Source organism: Salminus brasiliensis, chromosome 23 (assembly GCF_030463535.1).
Source record: "Salminus brasiliensis chromosome 23, fSalBra1.hap2, whole genome shotgun sequence".
Lineage (NCBI taxonomy): Eukaryota > Metazoa > Chordata > Actinopteri > Characiformes > Bryconidae > Salminus > Salminus brasiliensis.
Window position 1 is genome coordinate 7,707,281 of NC_132900.1, and position 21,221 is coordinate 7,728,501.

Here is a 21,221-nt window from a genome sequence, read left to right on the forward strand (position 1 = left end):
GAGGGAGGAGGTCGTACGGAGAGAGGGAGTGAGTCATCACGACTCTCTGCTGCTGCTGCTGTAGCTCATCAGTGTGAGAGAGGCTAGAGTCCCCACTGTAGCGTCCTGCTTTTCATTTAGCGTGACTGACACTGACGCGCGCATCCACACACACACACTAACTCTTTCTGCTTTCTCCTCATTTAGTAGAGCTGCCTTTTAGACAAACACACTTTAGCTCTCACTCTGATTTGCCTGATTAAATTACATTACACAACCAATATATATGGACAAAAGTATTGGGACACCTTGATCCGCAATACTGCTGCATCATTACTTGTCACTTAGTAGAGCTTAACATACACACTTGCACCAACAATGCTGGCTAGTCATTTACCCTCTTTTTACATACACACACACACACCTTTGTATTTGCATCCCAACAGCAGAACACCTTATTTTAAAAGCATACACACACAAATTGTACGAGTGTGACCAGCTCATCAGGCAGGAAGTGTTACAGCAGGACACTCACCACCACCTCCACAACACCAGCGCTGACGAATCATCATCATCATTCATCACTACATACATTCACCCTCAAACTGCTCTCTAAGGCATTCGCACTGACAGCTAAAGTGACTCACTATAGATTGGACGGCCCTGACCATCTTAATTATTTAAGCATGATGTTTGAAGTGATGCGAAGCTTCGGAGAAACTCCCTTTAGTGTGTAAGCTTGTTTGTAATCGTTGCTGCTGACTATCGCTCACTCCCATTGCTTTCTGGAACAAATCAGGGCCATTTTTTTGCGTTTCTGTGACAACCTCACCGAGGAAAGCAGTTCCAGACAGTGCTGTAAACGAAATGCTAACCAGTGGAGCAACGCAGGCGGGGCAGCCAGCGCAATCAGGGTTCCAGTCGCAAGAGCCATTGAAAAATCAGACAAAAGAAACCAGCTTACATGTTTGTACAAAGGCTTCCACTAGAGCTCCGGCATTAGTTATGTGCCAAATGTGCCAAGTTACTTTAGCAACTTAAAAGTGAGCTCCACAGACCACCTCTTTCTCAAAGGATGCATGGTTGAAACAGACCAGGATTTGAATTAGTCCATAGGCCAATTTAATGGTTGCTTTGGGCAATTTGTAATGAAATTTTGCAAACCAGGGCTTCCCAAATGACCACAAAACCTTTTCACTGACGATAAGAAAGTAAAATGGAACCCAATGCAAATAGATAAAGCACATTAATCAAATGTATTGTTGGTTTAGCCAGCGTTTTCTAACAACCAAGCTCACACACACACACACCATGTATAGACAAAAGTATTGGGACACCTGCTCATTCCCTGTTTACTTAATAATTTAAAAAGTTACTGCTGTTAATGCAGTCTCTACTGTCCAGAGAAGGCTTTCTGCTAGGTTTTCGACCATTGCAATAAAGATTTAATTGCATTCAGTCAGCAAGAGCATTAGTGAGGTCAGCCATCCCATCCTGAACTCCCGAAAAGAGTACTGGATGTAGGGCTGGACGATATGGTAAAAATACTATATCACGATATTTAAAGACTTTTTTTCACGATACACAAAATTAATCATGATTACATGTAACTAAACACATCAGTAGTGACAGATTTTTATAAACCACTGTTCAGATCCTCTCCTGTAAGGAACAGAGAATTTATGCAACATCTGCTGCACTTCATCTAATTAAACCAGTTTGATTACACAGTTTGTAATGAAACATGCAGCTGATCAGTATTTTATTTTAAGCACTAACAGTATCCTCAACATGCCTAGAAATGCATATTGTTATCACGCTAACAGAATTTATCATCATTATTTAATTATTTATTGTCATATTGCCCAGCTCTAACTGGATGGGACACAGTTCCACTGCTCCACAGCTCAATGCTGGGGGGCTTTATACCTCTCTAGCTCATGAGTGCCAGTAGACTCATGTTTAGAGGGTTAGAGGGTCTTCCTAGCAATCATTCTAAGAGTGCATCAAACATCTCAAATCTCACTTCATATACTTTACATACTTTTATATTTATTAAAAAAAACAGACCAAACAAACACTGACTGAACATACATGCGACTTCTGAAAGAGGTTCAACAAGCTCCTCCCCCTCACCTGTACAGAGCAAGAGGCAGGTGTGGAGGTGGAGGAGAAGAAGGGGCGGGGTCATTGCTGTTTGCAGGTGGAGAGTTTGCGGATCTTGCTGGCGGTGGACACGCCCTTCCGGGAGGGGTTGGAGGAGGAGCTGGAGCGGCGTTCCGATTTGGGTTTCAGTGCTGCCGTCTCCGTCCCGTTCACACAAACCGGCTTTGCAACCGTACGGCTACGCTCCGGGGCGCACTCTTCTTCCTCCTCTTGTCCAACCTGCCCTGTAGAGAGTCATGCAAATGGATCTCAAATCAAAGCACTTTGGAAACCTAGCTGGTCACTTGATTGTAACGTTAATCAACTGCTGTAATCAATTACATTTTGGACTGTCTAAACTTTTCTTTTTTCTGTTTGTGGAAAAATCATAAAATATGAAAAACAAAAGGATGTGATCTCTCGAAATACTAAACATTTTCTATCTAATCTGTGGTTGGTGCATTCACGGTGTCATTTTGCATGAAGAGTTCTGCTTTCTGCCCCCTGGTTTGCATGTGCAGCTTGACAACGACAACAGAGCAAGCTGTTTTTATCGTAGGTAGGCACCAATGCAGACATAGTAGGATGATGGGGATGTCTAATTTTGATGCTGTACCTATGATTCCAAAATGTAAATATTAAACAGACTACCTGGATGTCCATGAATGAGCATCAGAGAAGCTTTAACAGTAATAGGTAGGCAGTAATATGTAGTAATATGTATTTTTGTGCAGATATTTGTGCTTCTTATTTAGATAACATTAATTTAGCTGCAAAACACCAGCTTCAATGATTTGCCCCTTATTACTATGCTTAAAAAACCTTTAATAAAATAAAAAGGCTTTGGACTGTTTAAATAAATCCAGCTTAGATTCACCTAAACCTTCTACAGTAGTATTGTAATTAATCATAACCATAGTAATCATTTCAAAATAAGGGTTGTTAAGTATTTGGAGATACCAAGTTAGAACTGTGAGAAAACAGGCACTTTTTGTGAAGCAAGTCACAGAGAATGAACTAGGGGCTGTCAACTAAAAACATAGCATTTCAGGCTAATAAAGAGACCAGGTAACTGTCTCTACCTGGCACTGTGAAGTCCTGAGTATAGATGATCTCATCCTCTCCATCAAACAGCTCATCCTCCTCCTCTTCGTCACCGTAACCATGGAGATCTTCCAGGTAGGGTACCACGGTCATGCTCCTCCAGACGTCACGGGTCTCTGCGCTAGGCGGGATGGGCACGGGCGGCTCTGAGGGAGGGTGTTTCTTCCTCACCCAACTGGAAGCACACAATAGCAAAAAACAGAAAAGCAAGGGGTTAAACAAAAGGCTCTTCAAGCAGAACACACACACACACACACACACACACACACACACACACACACACACACACACACACACACACACACACAGAGGCAGAGGCAGAGAGATCTTTGAAGAGCTCAGAACACTGCACACATTGGTCTTCTTTTCCAGTTGTTCACAAGCCTGAAGCAGGCAAGTCTCATTCTCCAGCCCTGCAGACCGGTCAGTGAGGACTGGGTTGATTACGTCTGTTCTACTTCAGGCTGAAGAAGAGAGATAAGTGGCCAATTTAGACTTTTTTTTTTTTGGCAAATAGCAAAACCCTTCAGTCCAAAGTATCCCAAGGTACAGCAAGGTCTACAGAGGTCTGCTGAAGATGGTGGTTTATTTTGGACACATGCACGCATCCTTTCTTATTTACAGAGCAGAGAGGAGTGCATTACCCATTTGTGCCCAAAACTGATGTTCTTTTATCGCCCCCCCCGTCTCTACATTTGACCTGTAACCCAACTCCTGTCTTACATTTCTAGAAATTCCCTCTCTTAGTCCAAACGTACATCAGCTCAGCCAAGCAGGGTTCTGTTTTTTGAAGTGCAGCTAAAAGCACTTGAGAAAGTCTTACTTTAGATTACTCAACAACTCGACATGTTTTAAAGCATGATTGTGATGACTCCGGCATGAAGTTAGCATAGCGCTAATCAGGGCTTGGCGTAAAGCGGTACAAAGTAACGAACTGCAGTCGTGTTTATTTTCCTGACGAAAGGAAGGCGTTCTTTAGTAAAGGCAAAGACTTTATATACCTGGAAACTGGAGAATTTAAAGACCTAAACTGAATGCTTAAACTCCACACCTGTACAGAAAGACGAAACACGTATATATGTATGAAACTCTTCACACCAAATAGGATTTCTCAGACGGGGAATATGCAACAAAATTTTTGCTTTCATATTGCAATTCTCCACCAGCGATGGAGAAACCACATCCAGTTTGCTTGCAGGATGACCAAGTGAACACTACCGTTTTAAAACAATCTGACAATAACAAAATGTTAAACGGCTCAGACTCAGGAGAGAGAAGCTGGTTAGCATTAGCTTAGTTAGCAGCACAACAGTCTGCTCGCTGCAGAAGAAATTCAAGACTGGCTGATAGAAAGCCCACTATAAGACGCGAATGACTCGAATAACTGGTGCCCCAGTGTATTTGTATTTGTATGCTTTGCTTAACTAACTCGGCTACAGCTCCACAGAGCATCAGACAGACCAGTTCAGCTGCTATTGACTAGCTGCTGAGCCTGTGTTTGAGAGAGCGAAGTCAAGCGACTGATGTTGGGAGTAACAGAAAGGAGAAATCACAGTCTGGTTCTGCTGTTTGAGAACTCGTAGCCGACTATCCAGACTTAGCAAAGTTACTCAGGCTCAAATCCACACACTCGTAAAGCCTCATATCTGAGAGCGCAGAGTCGAGGGAGCAGTCTTATGAGTGGTTTCAGGCACATTTAGTGGACTGGTAGATTCTTGCTCAGTCTTACAGTCAAACTCAGCGTTGCTAAACTTGCAGCTACGTTGGGCTTGTTTTCCCCCCACCTGTGTTTAGAGAGTGACATCACCAATTCGTGAGGATCCATAGCACCCCCACCCTGTGGCTCTCTGAAATGCACATGACGGAATGAGCTTATCTGGCCATGCACGACAGACAGACAAGACAGAGAATAGAAATCTGGCACATCAGACATGCCATAATTTTGAGATCCCATGGTAAACTTTACAATTTCTCAATATTTGGAGAAAATAAGCCATTATTTTGAGTAAGCAAAAATATAAATTAGTGAGTGAAAACACATCAAATAAGGCGCTAAAAACAAACGTACAATAAAAACCAAACAAACACAATTTTCTGCTCTACCTGCCCAGAATGGGCTTCAACAGATCGGCTCCTTTGAGGAAGTAAAAGGAAAAACTGCAAATCTGATTCTTCTTTGGAGTATTTCTTTAAAAGGTCTGCGGAGGTCAAGCAGCACTGCGGGACATGGAGGCGAGTGGCTTATTATTAACCACAGAAACAGCCGCTCATCAGACCTCATTTAGGGAAATGTGTCGGACTTCTCTCACTCCGTCTCTCACACTCACTGGCTCACTCTCCCTCTGAACCGAGATGCTTATTTTGAGCTCCTCTCACCGTTCGCTTTCTCTCCCACTCTCTCTTCTTCTCCCACTCTGTTTTATCTCTCTCTCCTCTTCCTCCTCCTCCTCCTACCTGCCTCATTCCTTTGCTCCATGCCTCTCCCACATTTTGCCTCTTTCCATTTCTACACCTCCCCACCTGAAATTAATCTTGACCCGCTTTCTCCCTCTTCTCTTCTCCACACTGATACGCTCCCACTCCTTTCCTCTATCCTCGCCGCACCATTTCCTCAGCCATTCTTTCTACCTCAGTCTATTTTCCACCTCTCATTCCTGCATACAATGCGGATGGCGTCACAGCGCGTCTGCACCGCTCACACAATCAAATCGGTTACTGCGTTTTCCATCCTACCATTATGTGCCACTACACACCCATCTACTTACGGGGGATCACTTGGAGAGTGTAGAAGTGCTCATAATAGTCACCACCAAGCAACTGAGTCAGTGCCACAATTACTATGTACATTCAGGCTTTGAAAAGACAAGGGGAAAAAAAACACAAACCAGGAAATAAAAGCAGCAGACATTTGTTTACACTTTTAACCACTTCAGAATTTCTCCACTTACTTGTGTTGTCTAATTTGCTGTATTGAGAATCTCTTCACAGGATCATATTCAAGCATTCCTGCAAAAAAAACAACAAAACAACACACAAACAGAACAAAAGAGCAATTTGTAAGAAACTCTTTAAAAACAAAAGATGCACAACAAAAGAAAAGTCTGCTTTTAAAAAAGTAAGCGATCACTGTCTTCAGCCACTGATCAGCAAATAGGCTTACGCCTGTGCTACTCAAATGAGGTGTGAATGGCATGCGAGTGTGTGTGTGTGTGTGTGTGTACGAGACAGTGAGAGAAAGAGGCACAGACATAGTTACAAATGATGACACTCAGCCCGAAAGGAGGGGGGGGGGGGGGGGGGTAAACTGGAAATGATTAAAGATTTATGATTAAAACTATTACTATTATACTCAAGCTATCATTCTACTACAATGCATGTCACAGAGAGAGACTGAAGGGTATTGGGAGACAGTAGCAAAGAACAAAAGCCAGAAAGAAAAACATGGGAACAAACGAGGAGACCTAGCACATGAAGCAAGTCATAAAAAGACAAAGCAAGAAGAACAGAGACAAAAAACAAGAAATACTAACAGGATAAACAGGTGGGGTAATGTAATTATTACCAGAGTTTCTCAGTGATTTTAATCCCGTCTGAATGGGACCCTTCTCTGCATCAGTAAACAATCTGCATCAGGTTATATTAATCCCATGCAGATCGACATGTGGCTAAATATTCAGTCCTGTGGAAAAGTATGGAAGCACTCAATGAGGCATTTAGTTTAATTGTGCATGGCACAGATATCTTGGGTCATTCATGTCTGTGGCAAACCTCAGTCAAATCCAGAAGATGAGCCAAAAGACTCCCCAGAGATGTGACGCGTCTGGCAGATTCAAGTACGTGAACAGGTAAGCTGCTAATCTTCAAACTAAAATTCCACTATAAGAGGTTATGCTCCTCTAATACTTAACCAGTGGGCACAGTGGTTGTGATAATACTGTGGGCTGGATATTTTTGGTTGTTTATGGAGGGGATGGCAGCACGCGTATACAGTAGCACCCGCTCTCAGTCATATATGCTGAGATTTCTTATCCAGTGTGATTCCTAGAGTAAAATTACATTACCCCACCACAGACAGACAGAAAATAGACAGTAGCAAATAATGAAAGACAAAAAGTAAAAAGGCAGAAAGAGAGACAGACAGGCCGATGCAAATAACGAAAGTCAGAAAGACAGAGACAGAAAGGATAAGAAGAAAGAGCACAAGGCAGACTGGGGTTTGATTCCCCACCAGGTAAGAACACCACGTTACAGCAATAAGAGTCCCTGAACAAGACACTACATTCTTCTCCCACATCCACTACATGTCCTAAACAACCACTGTGTATAACTAATGCCATCTAATAATACCTGCTGAGCTTAAATATTCAGATCTCAAACAAGAATGCCTGACACCATATTCTTATGTTTATATACAAGAGAGAACAGAAGAGAAGTCGGCTTCCAAAAAGCTTTCAGCTCAGATTTCAAACTCAGATTGTGTACTTTCCAGACCTGAGCTTCAGATTTCATCTCCTTAGAGCTAAATCTTAGTCAGGAATGAGCATAAGACCCACTAATGCATGTTTAGAGGCTCTCTGGAAACTCATGGAGGGACAGAACATGCTTACAGAGATGTGATGGCACAGCTCCACCTGCTGTACAAAGTCATGAAACGCACTCACTGTTCTCCAGAAACAAACGCTAGTCCAGCCCCCCTCTAACCAATGTAACGAACGCTGTACTGAAGACAAAACCGAGCCCTAGGCCTTTCTCCTTTATACTGCTTTTTTTTATACTGTCTTTATTACTGCTTTTTTTTATACTGTCTTTATACTGCTTTTTTTATACTGTCTTTATTACTGCTTTTTTTATACTGTCTTTATTACTGCTTTTTTTATACTGTCTTTATTACTGCTTTTTTTATACTGTCTTTATTACTGCTTTTTTTATACTGTCTTTATACTGCTTTTTTTATACTGTCTTTATACTGCTTTTTTTATACGGTCTTTATACACTCTTTATACTGCTTTTTTTTTTATACGGTCTTTATACTGCTTTTTTTTTTATACGGTCTTTATACTGCTTTTTTTATACTGTCTTTATACTGCTTTGCTAGTCAAATGTAAACTACGTATGTAACTACACAGAGAGTTACACAATGACCTACATCTACATTTCAGCCTAAATTCTGCATTTACACCATCAAGCCTGCATTTCAGATTTGATTCCATTTGTTTCAATAAAGAAAAACTATTAAATAATTAATAATTGTATCATCATTTAGATCATAATATCTCCTCTAACAAAACTAAATGTGGTGTCGATTGAATGTGTAGAATCCAAACTCGTGACTCAGTGAAGGTTATTCTGTGGATAAAATATTAAAGACAGTGACCAGGGGCTGGATGCGCAAAAGCTCTCCTAAGAGCTCCAACTTATGAAGAATCTTAAGGTTAAAAATGGACAGTTCAGTGTTTTGAGGGATTTCAGCATCTTTCAGCTTGATTGGTCGATCATAAACAGTGGGTATATAATATATATAACAGATGACAGGACTTTTGGAATCAACTATATATAAAACGCCAATGTTAAAAGTCTTTACTCTGCTTTCCCCGTGAGGCATGTTACTTTTAAACATTCTACAGATTCATGAGTTAAAGTCATATACAATAAAATCTACAGCACATGGAGTGGAGCACAACACTGACTTTAATGGGTTTCTGCAGTCGTGTGTCAGCTCCGTAGTACCATCTAGCAGTTGAATAAGGAACTGCAGTGTCCTGTGACCGAGGAGCCACATGCAGAGCTGCTGTAATCCTTAACTCGTGAATATGATCTAATCGGCTCTCAGGATCGGCTCAAATTACAGATATATTGGCCCATTGCATATTTTGTCTGAAGAGCTGTTGATTCAGACATTCGCCTATGTTCTTATTATGTATTCTTTTTATTATATTTGGAATTTGTTTCGTCTATGAGGAGAGTGGGATCCATCATTATAAGAGCATAAATGCTAATAACTATTAAAACATCATGAATGAAGTAGGCTTTTTGTTTAGACTTTTCTCAAAAACAAATGTAAGTAAATTCTTAGGAACATTTTTGTGAGGCCTGCTGTTCTTAAATGCAATTCTTGGGGGAAAACAAATGTAACTAAATGTAATAAAATTTAATATTTCTCAAATATTCTATTAGGAAAGTCTTGATTTCCTAGATGTTCTCAAGACGTTCTTTTTTAATGTAGCTATTTATGCTGCTTTTCACAACTTATCATAAATGACCAGAGACATTTTTTATTTAAATCAGCGCAGTGGAAAGGAGGAGAAAATAAATCTTCATTTTTAACCTAATTAAAATTAGATACTGATTCTACTAATTTGACTATTTAAATGGAATGTTTTTATAAGCCAGAAAATGTTTAAGAAAATATTATTTTTATGAAAGTTCACCGTTCAGAATTTTTCTAACAAAAGTTTAAAACATCCTATGGCACTTTCGTGAATCCAGTCCCATATTTAGTAAAATCCCATGATTGACACATAACTGACTGTAGCTGGAGTCAATGAGAACAGCCTGCATACCTCTCAATAGGTCTGTCAGCAGCGGGCCACACTCCTCCGGAATAGTGTAATCTCCCTTGCCAATGTTTTCAAATAGCTTATAGATGGTATCTCCCTCAAACGGGTACAGGCTCGTCGTAATGTTGTATCTGCAGTGAGAGAGAAAGACAGTTTAGTGCTACAGAGCAACACAAAGGATGTTCTGTGCCATTTTAGGCTTTATATTTTCAACAAATTTCCCTAGAAGCTCTAGATTTGATCCACCGCAGTAAAACCATAAATGATTTCTGAAATTCTGAAGTTCACTAGCAACGCCATCTTGGCACAGTTTTCCATGGTTCTGCAGAAGCGGATGCATTGGTCACAGGTCGTCAGCAGGTCACTGTCTTTGTTGTTCTTTGATTGTATCTGTTCTCGGAATGCCAGATGAAAACAGCTCAGACCTAAGATCAGATTTAGGCTTAAAACTACACTATAACTATAACTGTGCTCACAGTAGCCATCAGGCATGTCTACATGTGCATTTCTGACTCAGGGCTAATAGTATGCAAGCCAAGTATTCAAGTTATTAACGTTTTCCATTTTCTCAGTGAATTTCTTTCACAGGGCCTGATGGATTCACAGATTTATATGCCATTTTATAAAAACTATGCCTTCTTTAAGGATTCTCAGTTTTCCAATTAAGTATTTTGAAATATCTGAAAAAAATAGATTGTTATTTTCCTATTAAATACACTTTTACTGTTTAGCCTCTTCAGAAAAAACATCTGGCCGCCCACATCCACCAACTACTTTGCCTGCTCTGTGCTCATGTGCCACTCACAGTGTGACCCCGGCGGACCAGATGTCCACTTTAAACCCTGAAAAGGTGTCCAAGCCGTTGGCGATCTCGGGCGGCTGGAATGCCGGCGAGCCCTGACTCGTCCAGCACGTGTCGTCCTCTGCAAACGGGTGAAGAGCCTGGGGTACAGAGCAAGTGAGGGGTTAAAAGGGTTACATAAAAACACACTGCAAACTTTAGAGAGACCCCAGAGGGTGGAGTTAGAAAAGTGTCTCAGTTTTCGTGACGCATTTGTTAAACGTTTACAGCGGGGAGATGGAAATGACTCATACGAGTGGCCGAATAAGGGCTCTTTCTCTGGAGGACTTTTGGCAGTGTGGCCACCAATTAGCTGTAAATTAACACTCTGTGGATCACACGTCTTTGCTCAAATGTCAGCCATTAAGTTGCTTTGTCCTTAACTATGATTATTTGGTTCCCTGACTGAAAAGGTCACTGAGCAATTGGTACACATGTATATTATGTGTTTCAGATTCGAAATGCTGATCTGGAGTCAGTTTACCCTCTTTTAAATGAGTGGTGATAGTTTAGAGAGTTGTTGTTAGCTTAAAATATGATAATAAAGATGTGCCTATTTGGTAGTGTATTTTAAAGCATTCAACAGACACTATGAAATATGTAAATTACATAGTTTTGAGATTGAAATTAGGAGAATGCAGCCCATTACAGAAGCTCCTGTTTGTGTTTTTTTGTGTTTTCCTATTTATCTGTTTAATCTCTTTTTGTTTTACCTTTTATTTTTTAGAGTGTTTATTCTTACACAAATGATTGCAACTGTAACAGCAATTTTCCTCCTGGGATCAATAAAGTATTTCTGATTCTGATAAACTGTGATCCCATGTATAGGTCCTTAAGGGTTTAAGAGGATGAAAACATTAATTTCTTGAAAACAATAAAATGTTGTCAGTGTGATTCCTTTACAAAGTATGCTTTTAACATTTTTTTTAACTTATAAACCAAACAAAATTAAATCAAATCAACAGAAATCAGAAAATTTACTTTTTTTTTTTAAAGAGCATTTCATTGCCTTCATAGTTTTAAGCTCATAAAACAGTATATGTATTGTACATTTATTTATTTTTACTTGTGAGCTGACTATACAGAAGAAAAAAGAGCTATAAATTCCTTTGGCAATTGTTTGCATTGGTTTGTAACATAAAACCTTGTATTTCCAAAATAGCTTTACAGGACAAGGGAAAGAAACAAATCTTCTAATGAATGTCAACGTAAAATATTCTAATTCTAGCATTTCAACTGGATAAATTCACATTATGTCAAAAAGTGCAATATGGCAATAATGGAGATGATAGTTGTGCATGACAGCACCCCCCCCCCCCCCAACCCACCGCAATACATAATAATCTCCAATAAGGGGTGTGGTTACATGCAAACATGCCCATCTCACCTCTGCTACACCCAGGTCTGAGATCTTCAAAGCCCCATCTGTGGTCAGCAGCAAATTCCCTGGTTTAATGTCTTTGTGAACGATTCCCTGGCTGTGCAAATATTCAAGGCCATCCAAGAGCTGGCAAAAGTACCTGAGAGACGGCAAAGAAAAAGAATGAATCACACACTGGAAAACTTGGCAACTGAAAATCTCACCAGTAAAATTTGAATTGCCTTCAACTAAAACCTTCTGGAAAGCTTGCACCACTTTCTGCATGAGGCAACATTTAGCTCTGTTAGAAGTCATGAAAGGGAGCCGTGAGCCTACCCGTGAGCTTGAAATACTGGAAACCTTTTCTCTGGAACACTGTCCAACATTTCCTGCATGCCGCAAACGCAGTACTCCATCACCATATACGTGCCGGCGCGGTCAAGGAAGAATCGAAGCCATTGTGGTGTAGAACAAAAGTAGACCAGAAAAATCAAACAAGAAACTCTGCAGTCAGACAACCGGCATTTCAAAGAACACGAGTGTGAGTAACTGAATAACTGCAGTCTACAACACTTAACATTTTGAATAAACAGGAGTGACGGGGTCATGTAGGCCATCTTTAATAAGCAGGCATCGCCCAGTGCACAGAGGCGGCTTTACTCATTATTTGCCTGTTAGCAACACGCTGAATGACTCTGCTATGGGTAGTTTAGTGTAGATGGCCAAGTCATGTTGACAGTTCTATTCTTGGGACATAAGTGGAGTTGTGTGATAGTGCTAACAAGCCACATACCTACCCCTCCCCCCTTCCCATGGGTTCTGTAGTAAATGCAATAGTGCTTTATAGAAATGTGATAACAGATGCTTAAACTGTTCTTTGGATTAGTGGAAACCCTTTTGTAGATGGTTTCATGTAACACTAAAAGGGTTCCACCATCATTACGATGGTCAGCAGAAGGTTTTAGCTTAGAGTGTAGCCTGAAGCAAGGTTTAGTTATACTGGAATATGATCTCACCAACAGGATTTTGTTTTGGAATGGTTCAAAAACCTCCTCTGAATAGCAGGTCACCGGCGTGTCCAAAACCCTTGGCCGCATATCAGGAGAGATTTGCAAATGGGGTGAGGTAGGGTGGGCCTTCCTCTCGCCCATACAATCAGCTCCATGCTAGCCAGCACAAGAAGCTTATATAACACAATTGGCAATTAGTGTTCTCCTCCAAGTGTGAACATCAGTCCAATTTTTTCTAGGCCACTGTGCTGAATTTCTTAACGTACTACAAACGACGGCAACTGACACTAATAGGTGTTGAACAACATAAAATATCTGCAAGGCATAAAGGAGAGAGAACATCGAAGCAGATGTTCTGATGTTGCCGGTCATCATATTTATTGTGAAATCTAGTGTATAGTGAGTGGATGGTGACCGGTTCTAAGATGTAGTTGTCATATCGAAGACTAAAGGTTTAATGAAATCTGTGGAACTCACTGTACTAGATTACTTAAAAGCCTTGTAATTCGTATAGAAGAAAGAAAGGCCTGATCTAAGGGAAAACTATTAATGGGCATTGAATCTGCTGGGAATACTGGGGCGCAGAGTGCTCAACATGGTGCGAGAAAGGCATACACTGTAGAGTGGTTTAAAGACTGACACCAATAGCTGTATATAGGCATAAAGGAGAGAGAACAATCGAAGGAGATGTTCTAAACGGCCACCGGACCCAATCAGTTTGTCCAAATGAATTTAAAAGTGGCGGTAAAGGAAAATCTGCATCGTTGTGATGTGTAGTTACATGCTTATGATGTAGAGTCAATGCAGATGCACAAATTGGCCTTAAGGCAATTGTGGAAGATGAATTTCTTACTTTTCCCAAAACTTTAAAGCACAGAAAATCATCATGTTTTTAACAGAACTAAACGAGAGCTTGGGAAAACGGTCATGGAAAAATGTATTACGATGGATTTTGGTTCATAAACCCACATTAAATCATCACGAAAAGTCCTAAGTGGACCTCAGGGAAAAACAATTAACAAAAACAAGGCAAACGTCTTTTTAACTAAAACATGAACAAAAAAGATTAAGTAAACGGACACATCATTTACTTATTCTACAGATCTAATTAAGGCTTGCCTGAGGCTCTTAGTGCTTTATCGTGCACAACATGTTCTAATCTCGCCAGAGACGTCACGTCCTATCGACTTTTCACTTTGCTGGTACAACACACACTTAAATCTTTTGAGCAAAATGACTGCATAAGAAAGAGCTGTCATAATATGGAGACCTGAATGAGTCAGGGCAGTCACTTTCTTTAAACCACTCTACAGTGTATGCCTTTCACGCACCATGTTGAGCACTCTGCTCCCCAGTATTTCCAGCAGAACCAATGCCCATTAATAGTTTTCTCTTAGGCCTTTGTCTCTTCTACACAAATTACAAGGCTTTTAAGTAATCTAGTACAGTGAATTTTATTATTTCATTAAACCATTAGTCTCAGATATGACAACTGCAGCTTAGAACCGGTCACCATCCACTCACTATACACTAGATTTCACAATAGATATGACGGCAAAGAGGTTGACAGGCCCTCAGTAGCAGTAATAAATCTGTGTCACATTCGTGAGTAAAACTGCTCTTCCCTGCAATCAATCTGACACAGAGGCAGCCACTGGGTGATAGCAGCTCACTTAGATAAGAGGACATTTAAAAGGCAAATTGTGGTTTCTGTATAAATACCACACAATAAATATTCTAGGAGCATTTTGAGAGAGTTAGCTCAGACTCCAGTGTGAATACAGATGCAGAAGGTGCAGTTATCAACAGCAGCAGCAGCGTGTGTGTGTGTGTGTGTGTGTATGTGCGAGTGAAAGCAGCAATGAGATCACACTTGCGTCAGCAGAAAGGAGGTGGGGAGAGTGAGAGAGAAAAAGAATAGAAATATACACAGTAAAGGATATATTTTCTGCTTCTCTTCATTGTACAACACATCCACCAACTGGATCACATTTTTATGCTGTAGTCTTCGTAGCAGCTGAATCTCCCTGAGAGGGGGGGGGGGGGAACACAAAGACAAAGATTAAAACACTGCATTAAAACCAAGCCTTCATATTCCTGCAGAGAAACAGTGGACAGATGAGGTAGTTCTACTCTGGTCTAGTCCACATTTAAGTAAAAGGATCATCACCAGAGAAGCTGCAGTCATTATGTTATTGAATTCAGCGCTAGGATCAATCCCTGTCTGGAAAAACAGCCCAGAGTGTTGTTAATATATCACTGATGTAATTAATTCCTCTAGAGTTTTTGTTTAATTAGTTCATGTGGCTGAAAGTCCAGGCCCAAAGCAAGCAGATGGATCGGATGCAATTAAAAAAAAAAAAAAAATTTTAAAAGGCGTCCTCTCTTTGGTCTGAGAAAACCTTTTTAGACGATGATTGACTCTGTGGCGAGATAAATGTGAATGTGAATCTGTGCATGGGTTCGAGAGAGCAAGCGAAAAGGCCACATTTAGAGCAGTGCAGCGAGGACGTCAGGTCCCATTTAGACGCAAACACGTTTAAACTGTGATCTGCTGCCCTCAGGTTTCGCTTGCAGCCACAACAAATAAAAAAATCAGTCCAGTTTAGCAAGAGTACAGCCCAGTGCCTGCAAGCAAACACATTCTAAAAACATCTACTGCACGCATGTTAGCAGACGGGCAAATCCTGAACGCTCTGTGAGGCATTCACTGGCATTCATGCAGTACTGCCAACATAACATCAGACAGGCCGGTGGAAATGCCATGTGGAAATACCACATGTCCAACAATGTATTCAATCATGTATTCATTATAGCACCACATGTTTATATAACACCACATATGTGGCAGCTTAATAACCCTGCAGCGATACCCTGTGGACCAGAGCATTCTGACAGCAATAAAGAGCACTGTATATTTATATAACAGCACATTTGTGGCATTATAAATCATATTGTGATTTGTGGCCTAGTTTATTTATTGTTTCAGCTGTCAAACAGGACAACATGGTCATTATCACAGAAATGCACAGTGGGGAGCCTCCAGGTAGGATATCATTCTAACATGGTTGGCATAAAATAACAGCAGACACTACCATTTTGCCCTGTTTAAGAGCTTTTATGTCCAATATACTGAAAACAAATTCCCTCCACATAAGAAATCACACAACTGAAGAAGTACATCTGTGTCAGAAACGGGTGCAACAATGGCATTAGAAGGGGTGCCCAAACATTTAGACATACATACACATCCATCCCATCCCATCCAGATATATATAGATATATAAAAACCCACAACCATCAGATCAGCAGAGGGGCACATTCCCATATCAGTGCATATCGATTAGGTATTTAATTGGAAATATGAACCAAAAAGACTCTTATTTTTTGGAACACTGTCCTAATCAAGTCTGTGCAAACTGAAAATCATGCAAACGTTCACTTCTGCACTTTCTGAACCAGTTGAAAAACTAGTAAACAGAGTAAATGACAAGAACATAGTACAGTAATTGTGTTGCAATGGCAGAGAGAGCAGCAGAAGGAATGGTAGCGAGAGCTGTGAGAAAGGAAGAGGGTGGACATCCACAAACAGCACAGTTGCAACATTCAACCAAAGACTTTTGAAAGGGGTACTTCCAAAACATGAGGCTGCAGCAAGTAGTTTATTGTCTTCCTGTATAAAGTAAACAACACACATGTACTTGATACCCAAGAATTCGGTCTTACCCAAGTCACATCAACAAAACTTGGGTGAATCACAGAACATTTACACAGAACACCCAATTAAACTGACTCAACACTTACTTTCCCCCTCTTTCATACAACTGCATTGTTTCTGTTAATCTTTACAAAGCTGCGATGAATTTTACTAGGCTTTATAAAAGATCAGCCACTTCAGCTGCTAGTGGGCATAACTGGTAGGACCATTTCTCTTCTGATAACAAAACATTGTCCCGAACTATACATGAACCACAGGCGATAGTTCAGTAAGACACTGGTCAAGCAATTCACACACTTTTACCTGCATGAGTCCATAAAACTTTAAGTCCAGAAAAATTTGAGCCTAAGATTAGATTTATATAACATTACATGAAAGAGTGGCGACTTCAAGGCCCCGCGACTCCAAGGCCCCGCAAGTTGTGTAATATGTTTTTTCACAGGGCCCAAAATCTCTGGCAGCACTCTTCATCGTCGCTGTGCCAACATGAGTTACAGCAAGTTCTCCAGCAGCTGTTAAACTTGTCTCGTTTTCCACCCATTCCCTTAAATTATTACAGACATGAGAAGCCCTGCCCTTTTATTTCGCACTGCATTGTGGGATTACAATGCCAATAAGTAAGTATGTCTTGTGGATATTTTGGTACTCAACTTTGACACTTATCTATTACAAACTACGTATTCACTGGTTAGTATTACCAATTAGCCTGCATTTCGGACACACCCTCAGACATTTCGTTTGGTTTACTCGAGACTGTTGAAGTGAGTGCCATCACCATGGCGAGATTCACAGAGCTGTCTGAGGCGTTATCATTGATTGTATAGTCAATGGAAAATGCAATGAACATACGCAAGCTGCTAAAGCTAGTTGCAGCCTCCTCCTTAGATCAGGCCCCACAATTCACTGCAATGTGTGTTTAAATAACTAACTTTTATAAGTTCAAAGTATTTAGTAACCGTACCTTGGATGGACATTTATCACACTGCTTTTCCCTGTGCTAAAAACAAACATTTCCAGCCTGACCACAGTCACTTTGAAGCATTCGAGCATGACTACAAGCGCATCAGAGCATGCACAAGCAAAAATAGGGCACCAAGCTATCAGTTGCAATTCCCATATTGGATCAATAACAATTACATCTTTCCTATTCATCAGCAAATAATGCATCAGCCACCAATATATCAAGCAGCCTTCCTCCAAAAGCAGCAACTGACCAACGGAAGAAGATCATTATAGATATTCATTCAACGCTGCAGTTCTGAATTGTATAGTATGAACTGATCCCTGGGGAAAACTGGCATAGCAGACAGAGCCAAAATTACTGTTAGATACTCAGGCATCTAAAAAGAAACGGAGGGGGGGGGGGGGCACAAGAGAGCCAGACTGCATTTCCACAGACAAAAATAGCTGCAAGGAGAAGAGTGTTGGCGCACACACACACACACACACACACACACACACACACACCTGAAATGCTATGTGTCTATCAGTGAGCTCTGTCTGTTCCCATCACTGATAATGCCACAGAAACAGAAAGGAGCAGGCCAGTCGACAGTGATGGCGACGGTGACAGCCAGCAGTGTACTATCTGATCTATTCAGGGTGACAACCAGTTTAGCCAAGACGCTCTGTACTAGTTTCAGAGGGGAGGGCATTCAGAAGTTCACAATTCACTAAATTCCAGTGGTGGTGATAGGAACCAGGCGTCACAGTGTCTACAGTGCACACATGGTCAAGGTTATTCCCTAGGCAAAATGTGAACCTAATAATGGGGGAAAGAGGGTTACATCTGAAAAACATTGTTTTAAGGACTATATGGCCTTACAACCTCACACAGGGCACCATGACCTGCTTTTAAAATACGCTTCAGGGGCTGCAGAGTGGTGGAGGAGTCTAAGCATAGACCCGGTCATCTTTGATTTGATCCCAGTGATGCCACAGCCATCCGTGGCTGAGAACCCCAGAAAGCACAGCTTTCTGACCAAGCTCTCTCTTGGTGAACAGGATGGATCCATATACTAGAATCCATTTTATGTGACAGCCGTCGGCTTTTATAAGCACTGAATGCTTTCGCCATTTAGTTCACATCACCACTACAGCCACTGTGACTCAGCAAGTTCCTCTAATATACACACATACATGCACACAATTGTAAAACATACTATTGTAATACTTTCATATACTAAAATTGTCTAATATCCCTAATCCAAAGCAACAATCTGACTGTAAATAATTGGGTTTTTACAGAAAGCAATGAGAAATTAAGTGAGGTTTTCCATGAAGAAATTAGGAGCATGTACGTCATCTTAAAAAGCAGTTTCTAATTTCTTGTTTGAATAAGCTTCCCAAACACTCCTACAAGCTTTGCCCACAGAATAGTGAGGTGTTCTTGCTTGGGTAGGGAACCCGAATTGCAGTCTTCCACATGTAGAGTGCAGGGTCATCCACTAAGCTGTACCAGCCACTGTAACATTCATTTGCTAAAACCACTGATCTGATCACCCAAACCTGCTCACATCTTTTACAACCAACTTCCACACCAATCAAAGAGTGAAGAATCATGTGAGATCCCATTTCTAGGTCACAACTACACAGACGTCTAAGAAAAGCCACAAAGTCTACCCCTGCAGTGAGAAGAACCACACAGAAATATTGCTCAATTATATCCAGTTTTATTGAGCAGTGCAAGTCTCTCTTGTCCTAGTCTACTGACCTCAATCGTGTTGGTCAAGGCCAGCAGCTCTGCCCCCTTCCTTCCTCCCTTCCGGCATGGCATTCCGCAGAAGCAACTATGGGAACGGGAGTGGGGTTACGCAATGCCAATTCCCCTCCAAAGTGTGTATGTTTGTGTCTGCCAGTCAGGGCACGCGGCCTCTGGGAAGCAGGAATGCTAATTGCTGCTGTGAATGAGGAGGCTACTACGGCATCCCAGCTAAGCCCATATAAGGCTTGGGGAAGGACGCAGGCTTCTTTCGCTCAGCCTCAATTTCGAGTGCTCAGTGGTACTGATTTTCTAAATTGATCAAGGTATCAGTTATTTAGCCTTAAATCCCCTGGCAACGTATTTTGATTAAATCTTTTTGTATAAAAATAAACATTGGTATTAAAGATCACCACCCCTCTAAGAACGGTCTGGGCGTGGCCTTAATATTCTAATAGTGTGCCTGACAGCCCTCCAACACTGGTGAGCAAAATTTCTTTAATTATCATGGGAACACACTCAGTGTTGAGATGGATTTTTAGGTTTTTATGATTTGAGATACCAGATCATTTGAAGATTCTAAATGAGCCCCAGACTGCTGTGGCAGTCGGCTAGAAGTTGTGTCGGTAGGGCAGGGTAAGAGTGAGTGGCCGGCTATGGTGCCACATTGGGACCTTCCATCCGTCCTGGTACCCAGCTGCTAAATTCTGCGGTGAAGCGGAGAGGTGACAGGACGTTGGAGGTGAGGGATGACTGGGCAAAAAGAAGGAATCTGATCCGATCCTGTAACAAATCTAGCCTGCAATAGCCTGATAGTGCCATCAAGTCCCTGTGCGAGCTCAGTCTTAACCTGGCCTGAGGCTAAGAAGCCCTCCTATCTGTGGATAGCTTTAAGGCAGCTCTGACGTCCTTTTGGCTCAGTCTATATCAGGGGTTTTAATCTGATTTGCCCTGAAACCCACCAGGCAACAGCATTTTGACATGTTTACCATTTTAGTTTGAACCCAACGATGGAGTCTGCAATACAAATCAATGGAAAGCAAAGAGTCGTTTTGCCCTACAGCATGGGCGTGGCCTAAACACACCCTGTCTCTATAAGACTAGTGAAATAGTATGGCCTGTCTTGCTACGGAGTTTGTTTTCCTTACCAATGATCTGATCTGACAGGTCAAAATGAAGGTCACTTTTCTTCTTCTTCTTCTTCTTAAAAAAAAAGACATTTATACAAATAATAATAAAAGATCTACAGAAAGGAATCATTACAGAAAATGTGTTTGGTGTAAATATTAAAAATATATCACAATATTTAAAGGCAATTTCACGATACACAATATTTCCTCACAATACAAAATGCATCCGTAGCACTAGATTCTCACTGCTATTCAGATACTCTCCCATATTGAGTACAGTGATTTCTATTCAAAATCTGCTGCACTCCATCTTATTAAACTGCACTAGTTACACTTTCTCTAATGAAATGTGCAGTTGCTCAGCGTTCTTTAAGCACTGGCGATATCCACAACACACTCAGCATTCTGCGATGCTGAATTAATATCAACACTGCCCAGCACCAGTTTATTCACACCAGTGCCACCACGAAACTCAAGTGCCCCAACACAGCACCGCTCTGCTCGATCAGCCAATATCTTGAGTTCCGAGCAGCTAATCCCTAGTTTTGAGCACCAACCGAAAACAAAACTGCTCCAACTATCTCTCTTTCCCGTCCTTGAGCATTTCTCCGCCTGTGAGACGACACAGATAAAGAGGGAACACACAAACTCTCACGCAAATATGAGCAAGGGAGGA

The 21,221-nt window shown here is 41.1% G+C and overlaps 1 protein-coding gene across 2 annotated transcripts in view; it reads right to left on the reverse strand.

The window, feature by feature from the left end:
- Window positions 1-21,221, reverse strand: part of stk11 (serine/threonine kinase 11) — a 28,256-nt gene that overhangs the window by 3,586 nt on the left and 3,449 nt on the right. For both annotated transcript variants that reach the window (XM_072669199.1, XM_072669198.1), the window contains exons 3-10: window positions 14,940-15,023; window positions 12,323-12,412; window positions 12,014-12,146; window positions 10,591-10,727; window positions 9,789-9,916; window positions 6,177-6,234; window positions 3,207-3,403; window positions 2,116-2,369 (exon numbers count right to left, since the gene is read on the reverse strand). In XM_072669199.1, coding sequence (XP_072525300.1) covers window positions 2,167-2,369; window positions 3,207-3,403; window positions 6,177-6,234; window positions 9,789-9,916; window positions 10,591-10,727; window positions 12,014-12,146; window positions 12,323-12,412; window positions 14,940-15,023 — 1,030 coding nt within the window. In that variant the 3' untranslated portion in view covers window positions 2,116-2,166. The remainder of the gene's footprint in view (window positions 1-2,115; window positions 2,370-3,206; window positions 3,404-6,176; window positions 6,235-9,788; window positions 9,917-10,590; window positions 10,728-12,013; window positions 12,147-12,322; window positions 12,413-14,939; window positions 15,024-21,221) is intronic.